Source organism: Cupressus sempervirens, chromosome 3, assembly GCF_028749045.1.
Source record: "Cupressus sempervirens isolate cs-2001-9-10 chromosome 3, ASM2874904v1, whole genome shotgun sequence".
NCBI classification, from domain to species: domain Eukaryota; kingdom Viridiplantae; phylum Streptophyta; class Pinopsida; order Cupressales; family Cupressaceae; genus Cupressus; species Cupressus sempervirens.
This window is the reverse complement of record NC_143120.1, coordinates 204,419,744-204,440,966: the sequence shown is the minus strand read 5'-3', so window position 1 is coordinate 204,440,966 and position 21,223 is coordinate 204,419,744. Positions and strand designations below refer to the sequence as shown.

At 33.9% G+C, this 21,223-nt stretch overlaps 1 protein-coding gene across 1 annotated transcript in view; it reads right to left on the bottom strand.

Moving 5' to 3' along the window:
• The window catches only part of GC2 (golgin Putative 2), a 117,261-nt gene that overhangs the window by 33,069 nt on the left and 62,969 nt on the right, over positions 1–21,223 (bottom strand). The window contains exon 5 of the mRNA XM_089819040.1: positions 20,534–20,591. Coding sequence (XP_089675166.1) covers positions 20,534–20,591 — 58 coding nt within the window. The remainder of the gene's footprint in view (positions 1–20,533; positions 20,592–21,223) is intronic.

Below are 21,223 nucleotides of genomic sequence, written 5' to 3'. Positions count from 1 at the left end.
TGTAGTGTGTACTTGTTTTAATATATGAACATTGAACATCATATCATGTTGCTCAATGTAATTATCTTTATGATGAGATACTCATATAATAGAAATTAGAACTCTTCCATTTGCTAATTCAAGTATTTAAAATTTTAAAAAATAATTGTTCAATGTTCCACTTTCACGTTCAAATTTCAATGCAATGTTCAAGTTGTTTAAGTTAAAGGATCTCTGTAAATGTACTAAGCACAATCGTTTATTTATGTGTGTTCCAAATGCAAATTTGAAGGATATATAAATATCCATAGAAAAGACATGTCTCTTTGGTAATAAACTAATCAATCATTAATTAGACAATATTAATATTAATATATTATATATAATATACATATATAATAATATATAACATATATAATAAATATATAAGTAGACATAAGAGGGTTTGTCTAATTGATGATTGATCATTAACCATAAAAGAATTGTCTCTACATTAATTCAATCTGACTGAAGCTACAACATTAACACTCCCTCTTAACTAGGGAGGATTGTTATAGATGTAACATACGAATTTTCTAACCAAATTTTAATCTCAATTTAATCTAATTTCACAAGTAACTAATTTCATTTCACATGACAATGATTTCTACCAACTGATTATAACTTAAAGAAACGCTTTTCAATCTATCTTACATATTCAGCTGAATTCACGAGAAACAAAAAGAGATATTTATGTATTGCTAACATTAAAGTAACGGCTAATTATATCAATTGAAAAGCTTATTCAAAATAAAAGTAAATGTTTTCTCCATCTTGAAATGAAAGTATCTATCTATTCTTTCAGAGGTTAAAAGTGAAAGAAATATACGGTATAAACAAAAGAATCTCTTTAACTCGTTGTCCAAGGCTCAGCATTGGTGAGAGGAGAAGCATTGACATAGGCTTAACCTTCCAATCACGGACCATTACTTATCCCCACACATTCTAAATTAATAGAACGGCCCTCCCTACCTCAGGATCAGGCTTGGGATGTTCATAAACCCAGCCATGTGAGTAATCAAGTGGGTTGAAAGTCCCAATAGCTATTCTCCAAAATAACTAAAGCGTCTGGACAAACAACAAAGATCACATTTTCAACACATCTGCCTAATTTCTACCCTGGCCAAGGATTTCAAGTTGGGTCTACAAACCCAATCTCCACCACTCGACTTGACAACATTTTACATAACTAGAACATGCATGAGCTATTGTAGTTTTAGCTTATTATTTATTTAATCTAATGTCATTTTATTTGTGTAGACTCTCTACACCTCCTCACCATTTTCAAGCTACCATGCTGGTGATTCCTAGGTGCTCACGAGTTTATATCCACTGCATTGCTTTACACCTCTTCACCTATAATGGCATCATTGCCTAGTGAATTCCTCGGTGTTCAGTTTCTATGATATCATTTTCATTCCTGAGTAATATAAATGGATGTAATAAATTATGAGCTGAATAATTGTTCATGCATGAATGATACACTATCTTGATTAAGTAACATCAATGATATAGATGGCAGAGTCCATATTCGATAATCTGTTTATCATTCCCTTGAAATCGGTCAGCAATAATTTGTTAACAGTATATGGGACTTAATGTTCAAAGGAATAACCGACTAGTGCAAAAACAAGGAAGATTTGCATACATGGTTGGCGGCTTCTAAACTTGATCTTTATACTCTATTTGAACCACGATAGACTTGGCACTAAGAAAGAATATAAGTAATGAGGAAACAAACTCGGCAGCATCTTACATGACTGTTCTATTCGGATTCTTTCTGGTCGGAAGAAGAGAGCTCCGCTCCTTGCTCGGTAACTCGCAGATATGAGTGTGAAGGTGATACGGGAAAAGACGGATAGTAATGGTTTCAGTCGGATTTGAAATTCAGTCTCTTCACTCTATGAAATCACAGAGAGTCCGATAGCTGAGAAGGATGAAAGGTGAAGCTGTCTTGAGACATGATCATGAGACTCTAATAAAAAGGATTTGTTTGGCTCTTCGGCTGCCATCGGTTGCAAAGAGAGTTTTCAAATGCAAACAATTTGGATTTTTAAAAGAAGGAAGAAAATAGAGGGAAAGAGTAAGAAGTTGAAAAGTTTGGTTTTATTATTTTATTATTATCGTTCATTTTTAAATACGTTCATGTGCATGTATTGATAAAGTGGCATCATTAGATTATAGCTTATAATTTATTGGTGTCACCTTATTTTTATATACATATGTTCATATTTAAGTGTGACTAATAATAATTAAATAATGAATTCATTAATAATTTCTTGAAAGGTATGAATTATAGTTTTAATTTTTAATTGATTATTATATTGTTCTTTTAATAGCTCATGCGGTTCCATAATGCAACATGTTGTCAAACCTAGTATCCTTGCCAGAGTGATCTTAGGTCAAACTTGTCGATTCAGATGATTGGACTATTTGACCATCCCCTTCCGATGATCCCGTTTAGCAATGCTTCTCCTCTCTTCAGTCTTCTTCCTACAATCATTCAAACAAACATTCTCACCAAGACATCAATTCAAGATTTATTAATTGTTAATTCAAAAACCATCGTTGATCATCTAGTGACCATTAGAGATTTCATCAACGTCAAAATAACTAACTCATTTCACATGATCATGAAGAAATAAATTGATACAACGGCTATAATTAACTAACTCATTTCACATAATCAGGAAGAAATAAATTGATATAACGGCTATAATTAACTAACTCACTTCACATGATAATGATTCGTTAAACCAACGGCTAAGTTCAAATTAAAATTTAGGGCAAAAATTTGGGATGTAACAATAGAACACGTCACACTCTCAAGTATATGAAGAGATATCATCTCAGTATGATATTCCTGGAATGGCATATTTAAGGATATCAACATACATCCATTATCTTTCAATATAATCCGAAGTATGATTCAACAAGAAATATCAATCACATGATATTTATAAAAATCTTTGATGCCTACCAAAAGAACATGGTATAACCTAGTAGGATATGAGTTATCTGATTTCTGGCACTCTAGGAAAACTTAATAAAGTTGATCAGATAACCAGTAATCAACATGTCATGAACTCTATAATGACAAGTATCATGATCTCCGCCGCTCCAGGACAACAAGTTAATGTAATTTGATCATCGTATATTTGTTATCATGACTACCAGCACTTCGGGACAGCAACTTAATGTAGTCTGTCATGATATCAGGTCAAGCTATTGATAAGATCGTCACCTTACAATATATATATCAATGTCACATTTCATGACATAATCCACATATGCAAAATAGTAACCACCATGAACTAAGTCAGAGAGTGGAACAAGGGCTTTGTAACAAACAAATTTTCATAACCAATTTTAAACTCCTAATAATCTGATTTAATAAGTAACTATTTCCATTTCACATGACAATGACTTTTACTAACTGATTATAACCGAAAAAGAAACTCTTTCCAATCTAATTGTCTTTCATGTTAAGCTGATTTCACAAGAAACAAAAAGAAATATATATGTATCGCTAACAATTTAACTCTTTCTAACTGATAACATATTCATCTGAAATTAAGTAACGACTAATTATATCAACTAAAATGCTTATTCAACATAAAAGTAAATGTTTTCTCTATCTAGAAATATCTAACTATTCTTCTACGGGTTAAAAGTAAAAGAAACATACAGTAATAATGAAAGAATCTCTTTATCTCGTTGTCCAAGCCTCAACATTGGTGAAAGGAGAAGCATTGACATAGGCTTAACCTCCCAACCACGGACCATTACTTATCCCCACACATCCTAACTCGATAGAATGACCCTCCCTACCTCAGGATCGAGCTTGGGATGTTCATAAGTCCACCCGTCTGAGTAATCAGGTGGTTTGAGTGTCCCAACAATTATTCTCCAAAATAACTGAAGCATCTGGACAAACAACAAAGATCACATGTTCGGCACATCTGCCTATTTCTACCCTGGCCAAGGATTTCAAAGTTGGGTTTGTAAACCCAATCTCCACCACTCGACTTGACAACATATTTCATAACTGGAACATGCATGAGCTATTATAGTTTTTGTCTATTATTTATTTATTCTGATTTCATTCTTGTTTGTGCAGACTCTCTACACCTCGTCACCTTTTCAGGCTACCATGTCGGTGATTCCTAGGTGCTCGCGAGTTTATATCCACTATATTTGCTTTACACCTCTTCACCTATAATGGCATCATTGCCTAGTAAATTCCTGGATGCTTGGATTTCATAATATTATTTTCATCTCAGTATGGGTATAAAGGAATGAATTAAATTCTGAGCAGAATTAATTGTTCATGGTTATCATTGCATTTCCATCCTTCACATACATGGTTGATACATGATTATGAATAAAGAACATCAATGTTATAAAAGACAGACTCTATGAACTTAGAAATCTATTTTATGTCTACCCCGATTCAGTCAGTAATAAATTGGCATGAGTATTTGCTTTTCATGCAAAACATGATACACGACTGGCATAGCAATATGAAACCACAACATGGTTCGGTGGTATCAGTATTTGGTTTTTATGATAAACATGACTCACGACTGGCATAGCAATATGAAAGAAAATAATAACATTGTTCGGCAGTATCAGTATTTCTTACGTGACACCTCAATCTGCTCCTAATACTTCGCGGCTAGAAGAATGGACTCCGCTCCTCCTTGCTCAGAACCCACGGATATGAAAATGCGAAGGTGATATGGGAAAATGGAAGAGCTATGAATGAAGACGGAAATAATTCTCAGTTTCTCCACTCTATGTGAAAACGTATAGACAAAGAACAGAGAGCCACCGATAGCAAAGAAAGAAAATAGACTGTGTCCAAAATACGATCAAGAGTCTCTAATAAGATGGTTTGGCTCTTCGACTACCTTCAGTTACAAAGAAGACTATTCGAATGCTAATTCAATCGAATTAAAAGAAGGAAAATAAGAGGGAAAGAATAAGAAGTTGAAAAGTTTGAATTTATTATTTTATTATTATTGTTCATTCTTATATACGTTCATGTGAATGTATTGATAAAGCGGCATCATTAGATTATAACTTATAATTTATTGGTGTCACCTTATTTTTATATACATATGTTCGTATTTGAGAGTGTATAATAATGATTAAATAATAAATTCATTAATAATTCATCAAAGGTATGAATTATGTTTAATTTATATTATTTTGAGTTTTTTGTTATATTGTTTCTCTAATAGCTCATGCGGTTCCACAATGCAACATGTTGTCAAGTCCTAGTATCCTTATCAGGGTAGTCTTAGGTCAAACCTGTCAATTCTGATGACTGGACCATTCGACCATCCCCTTCCGATGATCCCGTTTAGCAATGATTCCCCTCTCTTCAGTCTTCTTCTTGCAATCACTCAAACAAACATTCTCGCCAAGACATTAATTCAAAGATCTATTAATTGTTAATTCAAAACCATTGCCGATCATCTAGTGACCTTATAGATTTCATCAACCTCTATAAAATCTAACTCATTTTACATGATCATGAATGAAATAACTCATTATCAGTTGATACAATGTCTATAATTAACTAACTCACTTCACATGATCAGGAAAGAAATAAATTGATGCAACGTCTATAATTAACTAACTCATTTCACATGAAAATAATTTGTTAAACCAACGGCTATGATCAATTTAAAACTTAGGGCAAAAATTTGGGATGTAACAGGCTTTCACCTCAACTTCTCTCTCAAAGAGAAGAATGTATTACAAGGAATTTCACTTAGAACTTCTCCCTCATAGAGAAGATATCATTCATAAGGGATTGCACCTTAAAATTCTTCCTCCGAACAATGATCCTGGGAAGTTAGATCATGTAGTTACTCCCTTAGAGGCTCACTTCGCCCAAGGATGTCTATCGAACTCCCTCTAAATTTGATATTGATCTTCCGACTTTCTAGTGATAAGTCATTACTTCCTCATTATGTACATAAGAGTAGGCCCATGCAGTCACAAACATGTATTTCTAGACTCCTTCTAAGTATCAATCTTCTAAGCTCCTGCGTTGCCTTAAAGAAGTGTCTAACTCCCTCATAATGGAAGAATCATAATCTCAATCATCAAGGATATTCACTTCAAAAGCCTCACTATATCCATTATGATCATCAATTGACTAGTGAATCCTAGATCAAAAATTTTGTGGAGCTAGTATCATAAGATTAATTCCTGCACAATATTTGGCAGTATGCCTAATGTACCAATCTTCTTTTCCTGAAAGAACATCCCCAGAGCCAATGAAAAAAAAATCAAGTCAAATAGCTCTTTATAGCATGTATACAAATAAGATAGAGACTACAGTGAGTAGATACATGCAATAATTAAGGATAATAAATACTTATCAGTACATCAACATTCTTGATACAAGTTGCTCTAATGAAAGTCCATATGCGTCAAATCAGAAAAATGTCTTCATATAAGCATTTGTCAAATAATGGGAATGGAACATTGGTTATTATCCCCCCCCCCACAATGTAAAATTCCCACTTTTTATATCATTTAAACAGTTTTGCATCACATCAAAAATGGAAAAATTCTTTATGTTTAATTTAGATCTCGGGACCTTAGTCTTTTTGCACTATGGGGAGATGCAATAGAGCGATCAGGCCTAGCCTTCAACTTTGGCCAACAAACACATCACTTTCATAATCAAAATCAACTACTGCATCATCACAAGCTTGTACAAAAATTTGCCCCACTCTGTATCCAGTAGTCTATTGTATTGGCATCAACATCTTATTCTAATTCATTTCCAGTGATCTTTGCATCAAATTTATGCCGAGATGCTTTTGAGATGGCCATAATGTTGTTGTCATGCTTGGTGTGGAGAACATGAATGCCATTTTCTTATCTCTCCCTCTACTGCTCAAGCTCTCCACCAATCACCATATCCTCCTCTTGGAAGAAACTGATCACAAGTTGTATATATTCTTCCTCTTCGTTAGATGATTCAACTTAGTGCCACTCTCACACATGGCCCTTAGTAGAGTGTGTAATGTATTGTTAGTCATGAATATGGCGACATGGCTCGAAAAAGTGCCACTTCTTCTTTCCAAAAAATCACAAATTTTATGTCTTTTGTCTCTTATAATTAAAATTCCATCATCATATGGTAGTTTTAGTAATCCTTTGATCTTATGGTATGATCCCATTGGTTCTTGATGCTTCAATATTAATATTTTGATAGCGAAGTCTTGATATTAAGAATGCGAGGTAGAGACTTCAGAATCACTCCACCTGATGTATTCAATTCCCAACCTTTCGAATGAAGAGAATATTTATAAAGGGCACTGTAGGAAGGAACTATCATCTGCCATGCCAAAGATAAACCTCTATCCATCGTGGAAACTATTTTGCTCATCAGTGATATATTGTTTAGAGAGTTTTAGCGATGAAGACGAACAATATAATCAGTTATCAATGTCCCACATGGTTTTGAAAAACAAACTGATAGAATTATATTTCAACATCATGACATTTAGAAGGCATCCCTATCAGTCCATTCAACCCAATATATCTTAATTGAATTTTAACTCACCTTTTGTTTTGAGATTATTGTGTTAAACATTGGCCCTATAAGCATCCAGCATGCTTCATAAACACATGTATTTCTTCAGTTATTTGAAATATGTTTTTGTTATTATTTTGACATTTCAATGCCATGACTTCTATTCTCTTGCACATGTGTTAAAAGTTTGAAATATGGAACTCATCAAACCTTACTGGTTATGTGGAAAGTATATATTTTCCTTGCCGCCAATCAACAGATTGCCATGAACATACAACAATGCCTGAGACATCATCCACAACTCCAACAAGAAAAATGAATGCTTGCACACTGAGTGCCCAGAGATGTATCTAGATTTCAGTAGAGCCTTCAAGCACCCCTCACAATTTATTGTAGTAATGATGGTTCCATTTCAAGTTATGGATGTGACTTGTCATTTTTGACTGGGCGCTTGAGAAGATGAATTCCACGGCTTCTAGGCGACAATAACACCAAGCTCCCAAAATTATGAAATATCAAGCTCCAAACTTTTCTGCGCGGAAAATTTGGCAATCTTCATTCGGTTCATAATTAGAGAATATATAATAGCGGGTTGGGTTAAAGCTCTGAACAAACATTCAGGGCTCCTTCACCTTCACAGCAATAGCATTAGGCGTATAAATATTTTCCTCGATTATTTACAGCAGTATTTGTGATAAATACATCTTTCTTATTGGTGTTTGTTAAATGACAGATATAATATGACTATAAAAACAGAAGAAAGGTAGACAAATAGATATCATTCTCTCTTTTTGTATCCATATAATGAAGCTATTTAATAAAGCACTTGCTTATGTCAGTGGGGAAGATAGGGATTGACCAGAAAATAGATATAGCCAATACGACATTTGATCACCCAGTCAGCAACAATCGACACAATATGTTTCCTTACGCGAACATTACAAATATTGCTAGGGATATCTTTTGCACCGTGCACCTAAGGAATATGAAGCATGGATATAATTTATTGGACTGCAATGTTGTTTATATCAGACTGCCGACTGTGTGGAGGAGCATTGTGCAAGAAATTTCATAAAAGAAGAATATAGATGTTTCTTGGCATCTACAGGCACAGCTTGGCAGTCGGTATCATTCTTCTTCTTATCCCAAATATGCAGTCAATTGTATATTGAAACAGAATAAAAAAATAAGCAACCAAATAAACTTATGTTGCAGGCAAAGTATCCGTGCTTGATGTAATCTGCACTAAACTAAAAACTTATTTCAAGCTCTTATAGTAATCTTCGTGAAATTCATTTAGTAATAGAATTTCCACGATAATTTCAAACTGAATACATATTCCTTAATGTGATTGATTGGAAATTACCTTCTCACGAACTGAACTACACAATTTGCAGTAATAAGAATGTTTTGTCAAAAATGATAGAAATTTTCCTGTAAATATTGTCAACCGGTAGTATACATAATTGCTCCTTTGAACATGATATTTACTCTACAGACTTTGATGAGCACACACTCGGCTCTAGCAAGATACTTCATTTAATTTCAGAGACACATTGACAATGTGTATATAATTGTAAGAATTTGTCAATACCACTATCCACCACTTTCTCAAACTCGGTGTGATTTATATCATCGTCACTTGATAATATAGCCTCATGTCGATGTTTGTCATGACTTATATTCAAGGATCTAATGTATTTCCAATCTGACTTCCTTTTATAGCAGACTTGATAATTCATGCAACAGGCTAACATTGCCTAGCACAGGTTGCTAAATCCCAGATATTCGAATTAGGCTCTGCTAACATGTTTAAGTTAAAGGATCTCTGCAAATGTACTAAGCACTACTGTTTATTTCTGTGTTCCAAATGCAGATTTGAAGGATATATAAATATCCATAGAAAAGACATGTCTCTTGGTAATAAACTAATCAATCATTAATTAGACAATATTAATATTAATATATTATATATAATAATATATAATATTATATAACATATATAATAAATATATAAGTAGACATAAGAGGGTTTGTCTGATTGATGACTGACCATTAACCATAAAAGAATTGTCTCTACATTAAATTCAATCTGACTTAAGCTACAACATTAACACAAGTATTTAAATTTTAGTAAACTAGTATTTTAATTATTATAAATTTAATGCTTCCTACTTTTATTATAATTATTAATAATGCAAAACAGAATATTTAATTTAATTTACTATTTATATATATAATACTTTCCGGCTTTATTATGAGTAGCAATACTGCAAAATGGGTCTGATAGACAACAATAATCAACCAGCTCCCTCAGCTGTTTCTTAGATGGCAATGATTTTGAAATTTTTGCTGCTACAATCAGTTCCGCCTAATTCACATCCAAATGGGTGTGTGAGGGCATTAGTCCAGAAAACTCCATTGCATAGTGCAAAGCCCACACAAGAGAAGGCAAAGAAATGGGGAGAAACTGAGGAGCCTGCACATACGTGAACCCTGATCAGAACCAAAACAGTACCCGGATAAAGCCATACTTTAGCTCAAACATGTCAAACCCACATAAAGAATAACTGATCAACCGACATAACTAACTTAAACCAAAACTAGCAATTTCTGAGCCTATTTTTCTCGGAAGTGAAGGCCATGAAAAAGAATCATTTTACCATGTTCCACAGTACATTTCAAGGATGGTAGTCCAAGTGAAAAAATTTAAGGGATGATGAGAGCTATAAAGTCAAATTTTTACTGGTTACACATGACAACAAAGTTCAAGTGTAGACATTTATAACATATGGAAAACTTGTAATCGATGTTCAATGCTCATTGACAAATTAGAAGTTTCATCATTTTCATTGAAACAAAAGCAACCAAGGCTAAATAATCACAAATGACAAAAATGCTTAACAATATGGGGAGTACTAAAATGGTAGATATTTAAGAAATTAGTACTAAGCAAAGCTTGTTGATGTTATAGTGTCAGGAGGTACCTAGTCGTTGGTGTCTCTTCATTTCATTTGTAATCTGAAAAGTCATTCTTCGTTGTAACTACCTGATTCTTCGTTATCAAGACAATGAAGGGTCAAGACAAGCATATATACATTTTGATGGATTTGCACGGGTGTGGAACTTTTGATATTGTGAATCAAATTTCCTTATCTTGCATTAATATAAAGTGATATTTCTTGGTGTGGCTGGGTTTTTCCCTTGAAGGGGGAGATTTTCGGAGGGTAATTACTGTGTTTTGTATTCACTAATTTGTTTTGTGCTACTTATTTCTTTTATGGTATAAAACATTAACATGGTATCAGAGCGGGATGGAGCCAGGTTGTACAGCAGGGTTTACTTAAGAGCAAGTTGGTCTAGTCTTGTTCTGTAGATTTATAAGAACTCAAATCTTGATTGTCATATTCGGCAATCTGGAAAATTAATGCTTATTTAACAACAGAATGTCTTTATTTCCTAGAGTCTATAATATTTTTCAATTGCAGTTGATTTATATATTAAACTTGGCTCTTCACATTTATTTGTCACCTATGTTATAGTAGGTCCTGAAATATATATTTGTTCAGCTTATTACAAATCCATGAAATTTTGCGATATTTTACAATAAGCTGCAATTAAAAATTTCCATTTATTAAGTGTCGATGAGTTTTATTAATCGCAGTATATAGTGAACAGGGAAAGAATTTTGGAGCTTCCATAAGTTTTATAGTTGGATGAGGTACTTGACTTAATATTTGCCTGAGAATTAAAAGTTTTTTCTGTGGCTTTGGGGTCAGCTGCCATTAACAACACACTCTGAGGAATCGAAACTCCACTCAAGTGCATTCGCAAGATAAACCTGAGGTTCAGAATTCCCTAATTCAGACAAGGGGGGAAAATCTGGTGATATGTGATTCTGATCTGGCGCTGAGGTTGGAATGTGAATAAGGTGGTGCAAATGGTGCCATATCATCAAGGGGTCATTCCTTACTAGCCTGCAACCCTCACTGTTGCACACGACTTCTCCTGCGACTATATATTATTTTGTTGTGGATGAGCAGCACAATGTTCTCAAGTGGGAATCTGGTAAACGACAAACTTTTGCTTTACCTCAGAGTCTTCATGATGGAGTGTCTACTAATGTTTGTGATCTGTGGCTACTGTTGTGGCTATGAATGAACATCATTTGGCGGACGTGAGTAGGAAGTCAGTGGTTGCAGTGAGTCTTTCTGGTGTGGATAGTTTATAACAGCAAGTTCAAGTATTATTGTTTCAAGTTCAAGTTTCAACTAATCATGATGTATTAAATTTTAATATTCATCATATTCATCTTCTTCTTCTTCGTCATCTTCTTCTTCTCCTTCTTCTTCTCGTAGTCCTTCCGCAGCCCTAACAAACTTGAACTTGAAACAAAGATTCATGATGCTATGTGTAAAAGATTATAGGATCTCTGATAAAGAAATACGGACATCTTCCTTTAAACTGCTGGTTAATAATTGCAATATACTGATATAGAATTATCAGTATAATATATATGCTACTGAATCTGATTTAGGTTACAATTCTACAACAATGATGACCTTGAATATATACTTGTGATTCCAAGTATTTTAAATTATTTCCTACTACCAAACTGAACTGTATATGTAAGGACTGTATTGATGTTATTCAACCACCAGCGATCGGTAATATGTATAAAGATGGAGAGTCATGGCCCTACGGGCCCATGAACTCATATTAGAGTGCCAATGGTTTGTTAAACCGATAACCAACGCAATCATTTGCAACACAATATTGTAATGTAACTATATGACAATTAGTATAACAGTAATTACCTATATATATACATATATACATACATACATATACATGTATATATATGTGTGTGTGTGTGTGTGTGTGTGTGATGGAATCACAGATTTAAATACTTAAGATATTGTGGACTTCACTTCTACTGAAGCTACACTATAACACTCCCTCTTAGCGAGGGAGAAGTGAGATATCAAACTTCTCAGATACTCTAGATATACAAATTAGTATCAATTTAATGATACCTATCAGATTATCTGACTTTAACACTCAGAAATAGTGGCTTGTCAAATAATTGTAACCATAATGTTATGAACTCTATCATAACAAGTATTATGATCTCCAACATTCTGGATCAACAACTAAATTGATCATAATACAATTGTTATCAATGACTTCCGGCTTATCCGGAACAACATAATCTATCATGATAACAGGCCTATCATTTGTAAGATCTTCACCTTACAATGATTACCTTCTGAACATATATGTCTATGAAAGATCGTCACCTTTCATTCCATATCTAATGCAACTATTGAATTAGAAGCATAAACACACATTCATTAAATTGAAACTTAAGTTCAATATTCATAATTACAATTTGATCATACCAAGTTTTCCTCTGAAATATTCCAATTTGAGCTTGGCAAGAGGTTTGGAAAGAACATCTGCTTAGATCGATTGTGGAAAATTAGATTTGTTGAAAGCTTGATATAACTTTGATTATCACAGTGAATCATAGTTGGCTTCAAAGGTTTCTTGAACAACCCAACTAGCAACTTTCGCAACCATACTGCTTCTCTGGCTCCCATGGAGGAGGCTATATATTCTGCTTCAGTGAAGCTTAAGGCAACTGAAGATTGTTTTCTGCTGAACCAAGAAATCATTGATGACCCAAGACTGAAACATCCTGTGCTACTCTTACGATCAGTAGAGTTGCTTGCCCAATCATGAATATCCATGAAGATTGATTTCAACTTGATCATATTTGAGTCCCATACCAACTGAACCTCTCAAGTATCGTAAGATGTGCTTAGCTGCCATAAGATGTCTCTTCTTTGGTTCACACATGAATTGACTTAAAGTATTAGTTGCATAACAATTATCAAGACAAGTGCTAACAAAGTACATTAGTGACCCAATGATCTACCTATAGTAAGTAGAATCAGTACGTTCAATTTTAAATCCATCATTCTTCAGTTTATGTAAATTAACTTCCATAGGAGTAGCTATTGGTTTACAATCCATCATTCCAAACTTAGTTAAAATATCAACAATGTATTTTCCTTGATTTAAGAAGATGTAGTTCTCCTTTTGCTAGACTTCTAGACCTAGGAAGTAATGAACAAGTCTTAGGTCTTTCATGTCGAATTCCGTTGTTAGTTCCTGTTTGCATTTAGCTATAAGATTTTCTTCACCTGTTATTAGTAACTCATCAACATATAGCACAATAATAATCATATCATCTCCATTTAATTTGAAGTATATGTTAGGATCGATTTCATTCTTGGAATACCTTAATTTTGAGAGATAGTTGTCTATTCATTCATATCATGCTTTGGGTGCTTGTTTAAGACCATATAGTGCTTTCATGAGTTTGCATACATGAGAATTTTTGTCATGAGTGATAAATCGTTCTGGTTGCTCAATATATATACTTCTTCAATTTCATTGTTTAGGAATGTCATTTTAGCATCCATTTGGTGTATCTTCCAACATTTGGATGCTGCAATAGCTATGATGGTTCTGACAAAAGTGTAACGAGCGACTGGCACAAATGTTTCTTCATAATCTATTTTTGTCAAAGAAAACAAGAGAACAAGGAATCATTCATGCTATGTAGCGGATCCTAAAAATCCTAACAATAAAAAGAGACTATCATTTTTCTCGCCCAAAGTGGTCTCTTTTAATTGTTAGAATTTTCAATATTTTTCTGAATTTGAGATAGAAGGTGTAATATGATCTGTATCATTCTCCCTCATTCTCTACTGAAGGATTCTCATCTAGTTCAGTAGTTGGTTCGGAGTATGATTCATCAATGTTCTTAGAAAGATTAAAGGCAATGTCTTCTTCAAATTTTACATCTCTACTAATTTCAATGGTTCTTTGTCCAAGGACATAGATCCTGTAGCCTTTGGTTGATTCACTGTATTTGATGAGTATACCCTTCTTTCCAGATGGTTCCAATTTGGTTCTCTTTTCTTTAGGAATATGAATATAAACAGGACACCCAAATATTCTTAGGTGACTAAGGTCTGGTTTGTTGCCTATAAATACTTCTTCGGGAGTTATATTTTCCAATATTGAGTGAGGACATCTATTTTTGGATATAAACTACAGTATTAGAAGCTTCACCCAAAAGGAGGTATGAAGATTTTGATCATGCATCATAGCTCTAGCTGATTCAATAATGGATCTGTTTTTCTGTTTTGCAACTCCATTTTGTTGAGGATTATATGGTACAGAAAACTCCCTCTTAATCCCAACAGAAATGCAAAAGTCCTTAAAAATTTATGAGATGTATTCACCTCCATTATTTGATCTTAGGGTTTTGATTTTCTATCCAAACTTGTTTTCAACTACGGCTTTGAATTCTTTGAATTTGGATAACACTTCCATTGATTCCTTTTGTTTAAGGAAGTAAATCCAACTTCTCCTAGAATAACCATCTATAAAGATCACATAGTAGAGACATCCATTTAGAGAAGGTACAGACATAGGACCACAAAGATCAATATGTATGAGTTCAAGTACAAAATTAGTTTTGAGTTCACTTTTGGGAAAAGACCCTTTAGTGTTTTTACCTAGGGCACATCCTTTGCAAATGCCTAAATGATCAGGTTTAAGACTAGGTAACCCTGTTACTATTTTCCTATAGATGATAAGGCACAGAAGTGAAGGTGACCTAGTCTTCTATGCCCTATTTCATTTGAATTTGATGCTTCATGATTAGGGCTAAATTTTGTTAGTTACAAAGTTTATATAAACTTCCATCTCTAAATTCAATGGATATAGCTTTCTTGATATTTGAATTCTTTGGCCAAGATAGTACTTAATCTTCTTGAAAATTGATTAGATACCCTTGGTCAACAAGACCGGAGATGGAGACCAAATTTCTTTTTATGCCAGGTACAAATAAAACGTTCTTAAGTTGAAGAGTAATCCCTGAATTTAGTTGAATTGAACATGATCCAATACCTTTTACTAGATGTGTAGGGTTGTCTCCAATGGTTACTTCTTCAGAGGAGTATCCTTTGAAGCTTTCAATTTTATATCTAAAGCCTGTGATATGACGTGATGCTCCACTGTCTATAATCCATGTGTTTTTGTTGGATTTTAATTCACTTTAGAGTGCTAGATAGAATGCAAAGTTTTCATCTTTTTCTTCTTTGATTTATGCTAGGGTTGCTTAAATTTTTTTCATTCTAGGCAAAGTTATGAGTGTGACCAAATTTGTCACATTTGAAGCATTGTACTTTTGACCAATCTCCTTTCTTGTATGATTTGTTGAATTTCTTTCTATTTCGCTTGAATTTACCTTTCTTTCTTTATTGTTTTTTATTAGATAAACAGGTTTTACAAGGAACCTGAAACCCAATAGTTAATAGAAAAAAAAGGCTGATAATAAGCATGAAAGCCCAGCCAAAAAAGTTTAAGTTCATAGGCTGATAATAAGCATTAAGCCCAGCCAAAGGAAAGAGCTTTGAGTAAAGACCAAGAAAAAAGACAAGCAAAGCCACGGCCTAAAGCCAGAACAAAAAGCCAAAAGACAACGATAAACAAAAGAACAGGCGAGAGTTATTCCTCATTCTTTCGCTCCAGATCCTGCATAACCTGAGCAGCCTCAAAGGCCAGTTGATTCTCCTCCGCTTCCATCTGTTGCGCCCTTTGGTTCCCCTGGTCCTGATCAGGAATAGAGTTGTCCTTTGCAGAGTCATCCTCCGTTCTGGACTCATCCCTGTCTTTACCATCCTCATCTTCGTGCATTTCTCTGTCTTTGATCCAGCCCATGAGAGAGATGATGTTGTTGTTAATGGAGCTTAACAAGGAGAACATCTGATTCGCAAGGTTGTGATTGTAGTTTTCCAAGTTGTGAATCCATTTTTCTGCTAGACTGAGCCTGTCAGCCGAATCCATCCTCCTGTTGGCATCCATCCCTTTCCTTGTTGCCTCAATATGTTTCACCTGATCTTTGACCTCCTTGAGCTCGTGGAAAAGCCATTTGATTGATCTTTATTGTTGGTATTGGCTTGAAGAGATTGAATGTCTCTCTCTTGATTTAAATTGATTCCTCTAGAAATCTAATCTTGACTCTTCTTGAGTACATTCATTTTTAAGTAGTTCAAATTTAGGAAGATCAAGTTGAGAACTTGGACCGCGAATAAAAGTTTCCCAAGATAGTGGTAGTCCTTTTAAAGCTAGAATGCTAAGTTCTTTGTCATCTACTTGATTTTCAATAGTCGCAAGTTGATCTTTCAATTCTAAAATTCTTAATAAAATTGATGTAATTGACTCTCCATTGTTCATTTTGATGTATAGTAGATCTTGCTTCAATATTAGCGATCTACTAGTGTTATTAATTTCGAAAGTATTCTTAATTGTGGAAAACATCTCAAAGCTGTTTTAAGACTTGATATAGAGGGCAGAATGTGATCCTTCACAAAATCTATGATAATCTTCATGACTTTATTGTTGTATTTTTTCCATGTTGTTTTGTCTGGATCATTTTTTGGTATCGATTTATTTGTCTCTATATATTCTTCTAATTCCATCTCTCATAGATTAATCGTTACTCGAATCTTCCATGAAGAAAAGTTTGCAGCCCCTTCAAGTCTATCTTCTAACCTTACGTGATTCACCATTTTGAATTGAAGATATTAAAAGTCTAATATTTAACAATTATGAAATTTGACTTTCTCTATCAAGGTGGCTCTGATACCATGTAAAAGATTATAGGATCTCTGATAAAGAAATACAGATATCTTCCTTAAACTTCTGGTTAGTAATTGCAATATACTGATATAGAATTATCAGTATAATTATATGCTACTGAATCTGATTTAGATTACAGTTCTACAACAATGATGACCTTGAATATATATACTTGTGATTTCAAGTATTTTTTATTATTTCCTACTACCAAACTGAACTGTATATGTAAGGACTGTATTATATTCAGAAGAGTATTGATGTTACTCAACCACCAGCGATCAGTAATATGTATAAAGATGGAGAGTCATGTGCCCGTAGGGAGTAGTGGCCCTACGGGCCCATGAACTCATATTAGAGTGCCGATGGTTTGTTAAACTGATAACCAACACAATATTGCAATGTAAGTATATGACAATTAGTATAATAGTAATTAGTAAGTATATTGTGTACTTCACTTCTACTGAAGCTACACTTTAACACTATGATTACAACTTACATGTTTAAAGTTTATGCACATGGTGTTTTTGTTGTTTAAATTATTAAATCATATGATGTTATGATACTCTATGCTTCTAGGCTTCATAAATATATATATATATATATATATATATATATATATATATATATATATATATATATATATATAATTTTTTATAATTTTTACATGTTTTTGTACGAATGAACCCAAGTGAACCCAAAAACCTTTCCAGAATTTTGCCGGTTTTGAACTCGAATCAAGCTCAAACCAGTAACTAAGCTAGCTATTTCTTTATTGGGAGTGATGATCACATACATAGCAGATATTACAGAGATCAGCGATAGCCTAGTTGGTTACCTGCATCGCCCCTTCTCGTAGGTAGCTAGCAATTTGTTAGTGGTTGCGTAAAGATCAGAGCCATCTATCTGGTTTGTGGCTCACTTATATTACTGCTCACTGGGATTCCAGTCTTCAAACAGATTATCAAGCAGACTATGATACCAGCTGCAATCCTATTGACAGCCTTTGTTAGATTCGAGACCTCCTCATTGTTATAACACCTCAGAGAGAAGTTTTTTTGTTTTCTAATTCTGTCTTGTTTATGCAAATCCAAGCTTATAATTCAGTCTACTTAAAATTATATTTCTGATGTGATGGGATGGTTTAGTTTTCTGATTTGAGTTTGACTTGACAGTGAAGCAGAGCAATTTCTGCTCAGTTCAAAAAGGGAGAAGCTTTGCGAGAAATATTTTTGGAAGAGCTAAGATCTGTCTACATCCACTTCATTTGTGCATTCATTGGTGGCTTACAAATATGAATACAGCTTCTGCAATTGAATTTTATGCTTGTGTTAGAAAGATGTGACTGGTTTTCACTGTTGCCTTTTATTGTCATGCACCTTAGACAGGTGTTGCATGTTGTGTGCTTCACTATATGTGTCTGAAGGCTGGAGAACCAGAGTCAACCTTGTGGATGTATCCTTTGAAAAATGAGCTTGTTGCCAGATCACTTGACAGTTAGTCTTTACATTATTTTGGAGAGAGTTTTAAGACAAGCTTGGCATTGCAGAGAATGTTGCCCTTGCTGAGAGGAAGTCTTGGCATCAATTGTTCTTATTATATGCTAAAGTGCATTTTTCTCTAGAGGGAGAGATTTGAGGTGAAAGCACTTGTAATGCATTTTTCTTTGAGAGGGAGAAATTTGAGGTGAAAGCCCTTGTAATGCATTTTGCTCTGAGAGCGAGCAATTTGAGGTGAAAGCCCTTGTAATGCATTTTTCTCTAGGAGGAAGAAATGTGAGATACATGTTGCTTTCTGACACATGGAAGTAGCCATGGTGGACGTCATGTTGAGAATTTCCATGACATGTATATCTGAAAAGGTACCTCACAAAAAAAGGAGTGTTGATGCTATAGCATCAGGAGTTATCTTATCGTTGGTATCTCTTCATTTTATTTGTAATCTAAAAATTCACTCTCTGTTGTAATTGCCTGACTCTTCACTATCAAGACAATGAAGGGTCAAACACAAGCATATATATGTTTTGTTGGATTCAAGATTTTCTGATCTTTCATTAATCTAAAGGATTCACTATTTTGTTTTGTGCAGCTTATTTCTTTTCTGGTATATAAACATTAACATAGATATGCCCCTAAACTATCAATATCAAAACTGATTGACTTGGAAAATCAAAAGAATTAAATTTAATTACTTTGAGTTTAAATGGAAAAAACTCTATACCAAACCTGTTGATTTTCCATCTGGTAAGACCCAAAACAATTTTGGGGGCGGTAGCCCTCAATAGGTTTGGGGGATTGCGCCCCTTATGAAGTCCAAGGTAAACACCTTTGTGGGCACATGATCCTCATGGTACATCATTTTTCAATTTTTTATTGCTTTAGACCAAGCACAAAATCCATTAAAAAGTTCTGAAAAGTTCAATTAGAGTTTCATAGGGGGGCAAGGGAGGTTTGTGGTGTCTAACATGTTATATGCGCCACCTATATCCCAATTCCCATTACTAATGATTTTTTAAAGCTCCTTTCTTATTTAACAACAAAAGGATAGCTAACCATCCTGGGCTGGTAGAATGTGACAAGTATCCTTAAGATGTCAAGTCCCAAACGCTAGTGTTTCCAATCCATGTCTCTAATTTTCCCATGGACAAAGAAATACATGGGGGGAACCCCTACCATCCCATTATTTTAGATGTCAAATCAGTACAATGATGTGGGGTGGAGGGATAAGGTGAAATTATAAAAAAAAGGGATGATAATTGTATTAACAATGAACTCTTAAATAGAGTTTACAAATGCTAATAATAGTGGGAACAAAAAAGCAAAGTAGTCTAAATAAAGAACCAATTAAGCAAACTATATTAGAAAGTTGAAGACTAGTTAGTAGTTAAATAATCAATTATGGCGACTAAACAAATGTAGAACTGATTATCAAACATGTCTTTCAAACATCTCAATATAAAATATGCACCTCAAGCCAGATACCTCTCAACATCAAAAATTATACATTTAAACATCTAAGATAGAATATACAGAATTATCGAATTGAATAGTCATCTTTCGAACACTCTTCCGAAAATCCACATAAAGGCTTAGTCCCAGGTTGTATATTAATCATCACTAGACTATTGAAAACTACAAATGAAACCAAAAAATAATCTGATGCATTAGGTTGGCATAGTTTCATCTTTTGAAAATGCGATGACAACTTTTTAAGATGAAATGGAATGTATACCTGCCTGAGCTACCTCTTCTGACTCTATCTCTTGCCGTAGATGTGCAACATGATCTGACTGCAATTTACATTAAAATACATCTCAAAAAAGGCACCTGAACTAATTGCATGAAATTAGCTTCATTTTTCCCCAAACCATCCAAATTTAAAACCATTAGCATTGATAAAAACAAAATATATTAACCAAACTATAGCAAACATTCTGTTTCCAGTTCATCAAAATGCTTGTTACTAAAAGATGAACATCTCACTATAACAACTACATATTAGTTATTTCTCTCATATAAAAGTCATTCTACAGAATAGTTCAAGATGAAGATAATATTATTTGCAATAAATTGCCTAGGTCATGCATGTCTAAAGTGAATCAAAGAATAACTGCTTAAATGATATGCACTCTATGAATTGAATATTCTACAATACAGTGATACTACTCAAAACAATTCAGATACTTTTTTCTGATTAAGTTATTTAAATATGCCTAGGAAATGAGAAATTCTTCAGATGATAGTAATCTATTTGTGATATTGCTATCAATATTCAACTATGGATTTTTCAAGTCAAACTCATTGACCCATGTTTCATGAGTAGTGATTCACAAGAACCCATCTCTCATGAGAATGTATGGAACACTTCACACTCATTGCATCTAGGTGATGTTCAGGGGGGTGAAGCAATGGGCCTTCCAGG